This window comes from Orycteropus afer, unplaced genomic scaffold, assembly GCF_000298275.1.
Source record: "Orycteropus afer afer isolate SDZICR_OR568_19922 unplaced genomic scaffold, OryAfe1.0 scaffold00036, whole genome shotgun sequence".
Taxonomy (NCBI): domain Eukaryota; kingdom Metazoa; phylum Chordata; class Mammalia; order Tubulidentata; family Orycteropodidae; genus Orycteropus; species Orycteropus afer.
Genome location: NW_006921623.1, coordinates 2,736,628 through 2,747,255, shown reverse-complemented (window position 1 = coordinate 2,747,255; position 10,628 = coordinate 2,736,628). Strand labels below are relative to the sequence as shown.

Below are 10,628 nucleotides of genomic sequence, written 5' to 3'. Positions count from 1 at the left end.
ATGGAAAAAATTAATGTAGGTGAGAATCGGACAAAACAGAAAACTGCTGACTCCGCTAAATCTTGCTTTATCACTACCTATTTGTGGACATTCATGAAATAGAAGTAATTCTTCTATTCCAAACAAGCTAGTAATATATTTTTGGGGGTTGCACCTTATACCCTTCAATCTTTTGAAGGATGTTCTCATTATTTTATTTTATTTTGCCAATAGATTAATAATTTGTTTTGAAGCATTTTCCTAACACTTTTGAGAATGACTGTAATTTGGAGGCAGTCATAGTAAGTTCTTTTGACAGTTTTTTATGTGAGAGCTTGGATGGTAGTGGGGATTCAGGCTTGGGTTTTAAACCACTGAAACATTTGCTTCATAGAACTTTTGTGTTAGACACAAAATTTCCAAAAACTTCTTTTTAAAGAGGCTTAATGTTTGGATAGTTACTTTTAAACTCCTTTTCCTTTTATGCACTAGAAGTATTTGTATATTTTTTTTTTTATTGGGATTTGGGTGAAGATTTACAGAGTAAATTCACTTTTCATACAGCAGTTCACATATACTTTGTTGTATTTTGTTTTTGTTGTTGTTATGTGCCGTGGAGTCCACCGACTCATAGCGGCCCCTCCTTGGGTTTCCGAGGCAGTATCCCTACTGAAGTAGATTGCCCCATGTTCCTTAGGAGGAGTGGCTTGTGGGTTTTAACCGGTAGCCTTCTGGTTAGCAGTCAAGTGCCTTTAGGCACTACGCTACCAGAGCTCCTATTTGTATTTTAGAGCATATAATTTTAATAGCAAAATTAAAGCCTTGTATTATATAAACCAAATGTAGGTAACTGTTACAAAAAAACCTTGCTTGTTAAAAGGTTCTTGAAACTTAGTATTTTTAACTCATCAGTAACTGAAGGATGGTAAAGCCTTAGGTATTGAGTGAAAAGTAGATCTTTTATGTTATTTTGATATATGTGTACATTGAAACAGTTGTGTCCTGTTTAAGTATGCATCTGTTTCTGAATTATTTGAATCTTGGCATGATCCAGATACCTGCATATTTGTGTACTCTGGAGAACAACTTATCTCAGTTCATCTGCTTTGTAGAGTCCTAAGACACTGGTATTTCTATTTAATGTCTTTGGGTCCTACTGCTTTATAGTGGTAGGAATATTGAAATAGGGTGAAATTTTGTGCTTGTAAGACACCAGCCACTCCTCGGAAGGAAGGTTGGGCATTCCTACTTCCGTAGTGATAACTGCCTCGGAAACCCAAGGAGGGGTCGCTATGAGTTGGGCCGACTGGAGGGCAAATAACAACAACAACAACAACAAGACTTCTTTGATCTAAAAGTCGTATCAAAACTTCTGAAAGTTGATTTTTTTCCTCAACTTATTATAAAATTTTCAAACGTACAGAAAAGTTGAAAGAACTTTACAGTGAACATTCATATACCACCAGCTAGATTCCGTGATTAATATTTTTACCGTACTTACTTTATCACACATCTAATCATCCCCCATACATCTTTGTGTGTGTGTGTGTGTGTGAGCATGTGCATACGCACATTTGAAGTAAGTTGCAGATAAAAATTGGTTTTGAAAAATAAATGTTCTCTTTGGTAGCACAGTGCCTAAGGTGTTTGATTGCTAACCAGAAGGCTGGTAGTTCAAACCCACCAGCCACTCCTTCGAAGGAAGATTGGGCAATCTCTTTCCTTAGTGATACTGCCTCGGAAACCCAAGAAGAGGTCACTATGAATTGGATCGGACTCAGTGGCAGTGAGTTTTTGTTTTTGTTTTTTTTTTGGTTTTGGCTTTAGTCCTAGACAGCAAAATCTCAATATATAAATGAACACATGCAAAGTCAAATGGCTTATGATGACTTTGCTATAGAAATAAATATAAAAAAACGGCATCTTTTGATTTGATCTTTTTTTAGATTTTGCATATTGATGAGAAAATATTCTTAACATTAGTCAGATAATGTTATCAGTTCTTTTTCTTAATAAACTTATGTTTGTATGCTCAAAGTTGGTATTAAGTCTTTTTAAATTGTGATTTGGGTGAAAGTTTACAGAGCAAATTGGTTTTCCATTCAATAATTCATACATGTTTTGTGACATTTGTTGCAATCCCTGTAGTAAGTCTTTAATGGTAGCAAGCCATCTGTAAAATCTTTCTTATGTACAGAGTGCTTTCTCTTCTGATTTTCTAAGACTGAAACAAAACCAAACTCACTGCTGTCAAGTCAAATCTGACTCGTAGTGACCCCTCCTTGGGTTTCCAAGGCAGTATCTCTATGGAAGTAAATTGCCCAGTCTTCCTTCTGAGGAGTGGCTGGTGGGTTTGAACTACCAGCCTTCTGGTTAGCAATCAAACACCTTAGGCACTGTGCTACCAAAGAGAACATTTATTTTTCAAAACCAATTTTTATCTGCAACTTAGCAGGCCAATGCCTTAGGCACTATGCCGCCAGAACTCCCTTTCTAAGACTAGGCAATGAGTAAAGTTACTGTGATGGCCACATTAAATATAAATGATCATAGTAAATTGAGTTCCAGAAAGTCATTAGTTACTGGAAAGCTAGATTTGGGCCTTGTATAGCTAAATTGAAGGAGCTCTGGTGGCACAACTGTTAAGCACTTGGCTGCTAACAGAAAAGGTGATTTATTGGAACCTGCCAGCAGGTGGAGAAAGACCTGGTGATCTGCTCATGTAAAGATTACAGCCAAGAAAACCCTATGGGGCTGTTCTACTCTGTCACATGTGGTATCCTGGGGGTCTGGTGGTACAGTGGTTAAGCACTCGGCTGCAAACCAAAAGGTGAGTAGTTCAAACCCACCAGATGCTCCACAGGAGAAAGAGTGGCAATCAGTTTCAGTAACAAAACCCTATGGGGCAATTCTGTCCTATTCTATAGGGTTGCCAAAAGTTGGAATCAATTAGCTAACATTGGGTTCGGTTTTTTGGTTTTAGTGTTTTGAGGTTTAGAGCCAGGTTAGTAACAGGCATTTTGTTCCTACTTTGGGAACTCTGTTTTGCTTATCTGGATAAAGGGATGACTCAAAAAGACAAAGTTTATTAAAAAAAAAAAATGTCTCTGACTCATGACAATCCCATGTGTGTCAGATTAGAAAGAACTGTGCTCCATTGGATTTTCAATGGCTGATTTTTTGGAAGTAGATAGCAGGCCTTTCTTCTGAGGGGTCTCTCTAGCCTTTCTATTAGCAGCCAAGCATGTTAATCATTTACATTACCCAGATGCAAATAAACTACCAGCTCCTAACTTAGGAACGTTTAATTTAGAAATAATCCTTTCTTGTGTGTGTGTGTGTGTGTGTATGTATTACTTGGCACTGCTCCACTCTCTTTCTGGATCACCATTGCTCTTGAATCTTTTGTCTACTTCTCAAGCTTAGCATGAGAACCTATGAAGCTAAGCATTTTTATTGCCCCTTTTTCTCCCATGCCACCTTATTTTTATTTAGCTAGGATTTATTTTATTCCTTCAAAATCTCATAAAATTCTCACTGGGGGCATAACTTGCTAGAGCTGTGATTCTCAACCTTTTTTTTTTGGGTAGGGGAGCTCTATAGGGATTACATTTACAATATGCTCTCATTTATTAGTAACATTTTTGATTGTGTAAAGTGATTCTCTGTGAGCCATTTGAGAATTACTGCTCCAGGGCTCTGAATTCCTTGAAATTATATATAAAATTTTGTAGGAAAAGAAACTATGTCTGTTATTTGATTATCAAAACATTGACAAACACATAAATGCATTTTTAGCAATTTTATTAATAATAATGGTGCTATTTTATATTTTGAATATAAGTTGGTATAAGTTGCATAGTGCTTTGACTTACCATTTCATAATACGCATTTGGCCTTCATAATAGCCTTGTGAGGTAGACAGATGATACTCCCATTTTATAGCAGAAGAAACTTAGCCTAAAAGAGGTTAAGTAACTTTAAGGTCAGACAGACAATAAATAGAAGAACAAGGACTACGATCTAGATTTTCTCATTCCTGATCTCTAGTATATCAGCTTGCATTTTTGCGTAATTAGGGTACTATTTCTAATTCAAGGATCCTTGGTAGTACAGTGGTTAAGCTGCTCTTCAAAAGGTGGGCAGTTCTAACACACCAGCTACTCACTGGGAGAAAGATGAGGCAGTCTGCTTCCATAAAGATTTACAGCCTTGGAAGCCTTATGGGATAGTTCTATTCTGTCCTATAGGGTAGCTATGAGTCAGAATTGATTTAACAGCAACAGTTTATGGATTTTTGAGTTAGCTAGTCTTTGGGAAAAGGAATTAACTAGTATGATGTGATCTCAAATATAAGGAATTCCTCATTTTCCTGATAAGAATATTAAGGAAAAAAGGTTTTTTTACTAGCAGGAATATATAAGCTTTAGGGAATATAGCAAAAATAGTCAAGTAACCTCTTAAAATATTTAATAATTTATAGTTACACATACATGTTTAAGGTTTCATAAAATAAGATTTTAATTTAGAAATAATTGCTTTTTTCATTCATATTTCATGAAACAATTTTATCCAAATTCTTTACAAGCGTCATTATCATTACTAGGACCACTTTTTTCCCCCCAATTGTCTCATAAATTTTTTTTTTTAAGTTGTTCAAAAACCTTCAAGTAATCAGTGATGTGAAAGATACATTTATTAGGTACAAAAGTATATATTTACAAATATCTGAGGAAGGTATTTGGATTCTTTAAGTCTAAAACTCAACTGTGGTAATTTTATGCTTTATACCTCTTTGTCTAAAATATTTTCTAATCTTCTTTAAAAGAGCTTAGAAAACAAGATTCTTCCTGAAAGTATTTAGGACTCTTATTTTTTTTTTGTAGTTACGGTTTGGGTAAAAGTTTCCAGAGCAAGTAAATTTGTTCAATAGTTCATATATATTTTGTTTCATGACATGATTGCAGTCCCCATAATGAAACAGCTCTCTTCCCACTTTGTCCCTGTGGTTAATTACCTTTTCCCTGTGTCCTTTCCTGTGCATTCCTGCCGTCTGAACTTTCTCCCTGTGAAAATGCTGCCTTTCTGGCCTTGGTCAATTGTTCTAAGGAGTGTACCTACCTGGTGTAATTGTTAACCTTGTAGGCCTGTCCATTGTTTGGCTAAAAGCCCCAGGAGTGAGTTCAGTTCCAGACCCGAAGGGTGACTAAGGGCCATTGTCTTGGAGGTTTCATTAGTCTCTAGCAGACCAGTAAGCCTTGTTGGTCTTAAATTTTATTATTTTGAGTTTTGTTCCACATTGTTCTGCCACTCTATCTAGGATCTCCTGTTTTAATCCATTGACAGTGGTAGCCAGGCACAAACTAGTTCTGGTCTCAGGGTCATATAGGTTGAGGTTTGCATTTCTGCTAGTCCCTTGGACTAATTGTTTCCATGCATCTTTGATTTTCTTCATTCTTCTTTGCTCCAGAGGAGGAGATACCAATTGTTGCATCTTAGATGGCCACTTGTAAACTTTGAAGACTGCAGTTGCTACTCACCAAAATAGGATGTAGAACATTGTTTTTGTATAGTATGCCAATTGAGCTTTATGTCCTGCACAACCATAGTACTGAGCCCATTGATTTAGGACGCGCATGTGTGTGTGTGTAGATATGTGTATATGTGTGTGTATACATATGTGTATGTATATGTGTGTGTGTGTGTGTGTGTATAAATGTTTTTACTTACTTAGAATATATAAGTAACTTTAAGCTGGAATAATGAAGGTAACTTTCAATGGAGAGTTAAAGGATAGAATCTTAGTAGAATTAGAATCATAACAAAATTGTATTACTCCCTTAAGTCTGTTTCTTTCTACATTTACAGTTGTTAGATTTGAGAAACAGCAGGTATTAATATTTCCTCTTGAGGTAAAATATTTCCTCTTGGGGTGAAAATTTGCCCCATGTTCATTGAAAGGAAATCAATTAGTAAAAATAAAACTATTCAGTAGACAGGAATAAAAGTCACTTTTCCAGTATAGATTGTTTTTACTTTGCTTTCTTAGGAAATAAATAGGATGGTAATTATCTCCTAGATATCCTCATTACCTAATCTTGTTACATAAGAAATTGATTTTGTATTCTCTAATTATCAAACTGATTTATTGGACCAAACCAAACTCATTGCCATTGAGTCGATTCAATATATTGGAAGTATGAGAATTAAAAAAAATTATTTATTTTGTCATTGAGAACATAACACAACAAAAACATATACCAATTCAAGTTTCTTCATGTACAATTTAATGACATTGATTACATTCTTCCAGTTGTGCAACCATTCTTACCTTCTTTTTCTAAATTGTTTCTCCCCCATTAATAAAATCCGGTAGGATTCCTAGCTAATCTTTTGAGTTGCTATGGTCAATTTGATCCCATATAGCAAGGATTGTGAGGATAGTGCAGGACCAGGCAGTGTTTCATTTTGTTGTTTGTTGCATTTTCTAGGTTGCTGTGAAATGGAATTGATCTGATTGCATTTAACAACAACATTAAAAAAATAAATAACTCACTGCCATTGAGTTGATTTTGAGTCATAGTGACCCCCAATGGGGATTTCCAAGGCAGTAGATCTTTGGAAGTAGATCTTTGCCCCATCTGGTAGGTTTGAACTGCCAACATTCTAGTTAGCAGTCAGATGCCTTAGGCATTGCACCACCAAAGCCCCTTAACAACAACATAAAACCAAATTCACTGCCATCGATTTGGTTCCGACTCATAGCAACCCCCATTGGGTTTCTGAGGCTGTAATTCTTTATAGGAGTAGATCGCCCCATCCTCCTTCTGCAGTACATTGGTAGATCCTGAAAGAGCACAATGCTTGAAGCATACATTCTTTACTAGTTAAGCAAAAGTGTTGTTTGGTTTTAAGAAGACTTAAGGGAATAATTTTAGTTTGAATATTATCATAGAACAGTGGTTTCAGGGGTAAGTATAAGGATATTTATTCAAATTGACTAACTTTGTTTTCTTTAAGCTGCTCACCAGTGGAGGGACAGGTAGCATTGTTTCTATAAAGCCAAGGAAGCCTGACCAGCAGGTGGTTGATATTTCAGAGTTTATATTTTAGCGTTGTGGTTTCCAAAATGTGTAAATAGTCTTTTTGTTACTTGTCATGTGAACTCTTGAGTGCCTGCCCTGAAGAGACTGTTAACACTGTACTTAATTTCCTTATTGCCCAACTAATGGCATTTGAGGTTCGCCCTGCTTCTTTTGATGCTTGATTGTTTTGTTTAATGAAGTACCAGACTCTGAAAGAAGATCATTGGGTGTTGATCCAATGCCCAGTGTCAAAACCTATGTGCAGCCCTGGATCATTTAGGTTTTTGATTTTATGGATTGTTTGCATGTCTGGAGGTAGGAAAGTGTGGGATGGAAAGGTTAATAGTCAAGGAGCAGAAGATAAGTTTAGATTCCATAGATTGGCTCCATTTTCTAGGTAAAAGTTAAGGGAAAGGTCAGGGGCTTCTGATAAGGCTGTAATCTGCCTGGTCAGACCTGTATTTTGGCTGTAGAAATGTCTGTTCTTTTTAAAAAAAAAAAAAGAAAGAAGAAGAAGAAATAGTAGCTTAAGCTATTCTTTTTGGGTCTGCCAAAGCAGAGAACAGCCCAGTTCTGCGTGGAGGGGGGAGGTGAGGGGTAAAGGGGACCCATTAGTAATACATGTATGTTGTTTTGTTAGTTGCTGTGGAGTTGAGTCCAACTTGAGTACAGAGTACAACTACTCCATAGGATTTTCAAGGCTGTGACCTTTCAGAAGCAGATTGCCAGGCGTGCCTTCCAAAGTGCCTCTGGGTTCGGTTTGAAATTGCCAACCTTTTGACTAGTGGTTGAGTTCTTAACCATTTGTGCCACCTGTGAGCTCCTAATGTATGTATATATAGACTTGGGGAAAATGACATCTTTCATTTCTGGGAAAACTTATTTTCCACCAAAAAGAGAAAAAGTTTTTCTTTATGTAAGATATTGAAAATATGGAAATAATTGTCTTATTTTACTTAATTTAGCTAAATTAAATACTTAAAAACAATGAAGTAGAATTTGAAAGTCAACATGCTAATAAATCCATGTCACTGAATAACAATATGTCATTCCTTTAGAAGTATAATATCTCTTTTTCTGGGGATGTTGAGAAAACAAATGTGAAGAAATAATTAGTTTGTACTTTTACATATATATATGTATATGTGTATGTATGTATGTATGTGTATATATATATATATATATATATGTATGTGTGTGTGTGTGTGTTCCTGGCAGGTACTGTTGGCAGCAGCAGTCTGTACTAAAGCAGGAAAGGCTATTGTTTCTCGACAGTTTGTGGAGATGACCCGAACTCGGATTGAGGGTTTGTTAGCAGCTTTTCCAAAGCTCATGAACACTGGAAAACAGCACACATTTGTTGAAACAGAGAGTGTAAGATATGTCTACCAGCCTATGGAGAAACTGTATATGGTCCTGATCACTACCAAAAACAGTAACATCTTAGAAGATCTGGAGACCCTAAGGCTCTTCTCAAGAGTGGTAAGAGTCCTTCTGTAATAGAGGGTTCCATTTTTGTTTATTTGTTTTTGACTTTTTGTGTGAAATTCTCCCCTCCCCTAATAGCTGATGCTTATCCGTTTGCATGCTTCTCCCTCACCCTGCCCTGTGCCAGGCAGCTATTGCTGCAGCTCCTCATTCATTCAGCAAACATAGCCTCCTAGGCTATAAGGACAGGCATATGTCGCAGATATTACAGGTTGGATTCTAGATTACTGCAATAAAGTGAATATCACAATAAAGTGAGTTACATGAATTTTTTGGTTTCCCAGTACACGTAAAAGTTACATTTACACTACACTGTAGTCTATTAAAAGAACTCTGGTGGCGTACTGCCTAAGGCATTTGAGTGCTAACCAGAAGGCTGGTGGTTTGAACACCGGGTGCCCTGCAGAAGGAAAAACAGAAAAACCAAACTCACTGCCATCGAATCAGTCCCGACTCATAGTGACCCCTCCTTGGGTTTCTGAGGTGGTATCTCTATGGAAGTAGATTGCCCAGTCTTCTTTCCAAGGAGTGACTGGTGGGTTTGAACCGCCAGCCTTCTGGTTAGCAGTCAAATAGGCACTACGCCACCAGAGCTCCTCTGCAGAAGGAAGATGGGGCAGTCTACTTCCTTAAAGATGTACCGCCTTGGAAACCCATGGGTTTGCCGTGAGTTGGCATCAACTCAATGGCAATGAGTTTTGTTTTTGTAGTCTATTAAGTGTGCAAGAGCATTATGAAAAAGTTTGAAATACAGTGTAGATTACGAGAATGTGATACACAGACACAAAGTTGAACACATGCTGTTGGAAAAATGGCACCGATGGACTTGCTTGACACAGGTTGCCACGGACCTTCACTTTGTAAAAAACATGCAATACCTGCAAAGCTCAGTCAAGTGAAGTGCAGTGAAATGAAGTATGCCTATTTCCCAAAACAGAATATGGAAACTACCTTTTCATCTTCCAGTTCTTTGAGCAGTTAACTACTCTAATCGACCTTAGTGGTTCTGACTCCTGTTTGGCAATGTTTTTTAAATAAAAAGGGTAGGGTTTACTGATACAGACATACATTCACACACACACAACTTTATGCCAATAAGAATTATCTTGCTTAAAATAAAGACTACAAAGAGCTAAGAAAGGTATTCAGACTTAGTGGAATTTGTAGTACTCTAATACTTGAAACTTAGCTGCTGATAAATTCTGAATCTTTCTTTGCCATTGCTGTCCATGATTAGATCCCTGAATATTGCCGAGCCTTAGAGGAGAATGAAATCTCTGAGCACTGCTTTGATTTGATTTTTGCTTTTGATGAAATTGTCGCCCTGGGATACCGGGAGAATGTTAACCTGGCACAGATCAGAACTTTCACAGAAATGGATTCTCACGAGGAGAAGGTGTTCAGAGCAGTCAGAGAGGTAAATAGGGTCATTTTGGGGACTGCCAGTTTGTATATCTTTCTTGTAGGGTTTACTAATTTGATCTTCCTGTTTTTCCTTGCTAATGAAGACTACTCAAAGCTTTATCCATGCTTGTCTCCTTCTGTAGACTCAAGAACGTGAAGCCAAGGCTGAGATGCGGCGTAAAGCAAAGGAATTACAACAGGCCCGAAGAGATGCAGAAAGACAGGGAAAAAAAGCACCAGGGTTTGGGGGATTTGGAAGCTCTGCAGTATCTGGAGGCAGCACAGCTGCCATGATCACAGAGACCATCATTGAAACTGATAAACCAAAAGTGGCACCTGCACCAACCAGGTATTAATCTAGGATGCTGTGAGTAGCCCTGGAATACCAGATGAAAGCTATATGTGTGTGCTTTTGGAGTAATAGCTGATTACTAGGCAAGCTGTAAATAATGAGTGATTTGATGAAGTAAGATGTGAAATTAAATTTGGCTACATAATATGAGGATAAAGGAGAAATCTGAATGTAGTGGTTTTTCCTATTTTGTAAAAGAATTCCTCCCCACACACATACACAAATTATACCAAGACCTCTTGACTTCCTGTGAGAATTACTTTGTTTTTGAAGGGGAAGGATATTTAACTGTTTATGAAACATGTTTTTTTTTTATTATT

At 37.1% G+C, this 10,628-nt stretch overlaps 1 protein-coding gene across 1 annotated transcript in view; it reads left to right on the top strand.

Moving 5' to 3' along the window:
• ARCN1 (archain 1) overlaps positions 1-10,628 on the top strand; it is a 25,185-nt gene continuing 14,557 nt past the window's right edge. Inside the window, exons 1-6 of the mRNA XM_007936462.2 lie at positions 1-15; positions 255-364; positions 1,610-1,622; positions 8,283-8,546; positions 9,790-9,969; positions 10,100-10,305. Of these exons, the coding sequence (XP_007934653.2) occupies positions 1-15; positions 255-364; positions 1,610-1,622; positions 8,283-8,546; positions 9,790-9,969; positions 10,100-10,305 (788 nt within the window). The remainder of the gene's footprint in view (positions 16-254; positions 365-1,609; positions 1,623-8,282; positions 8,547-9,789; positions 9,970-10,099; positions 10,306-10,628) is intronic.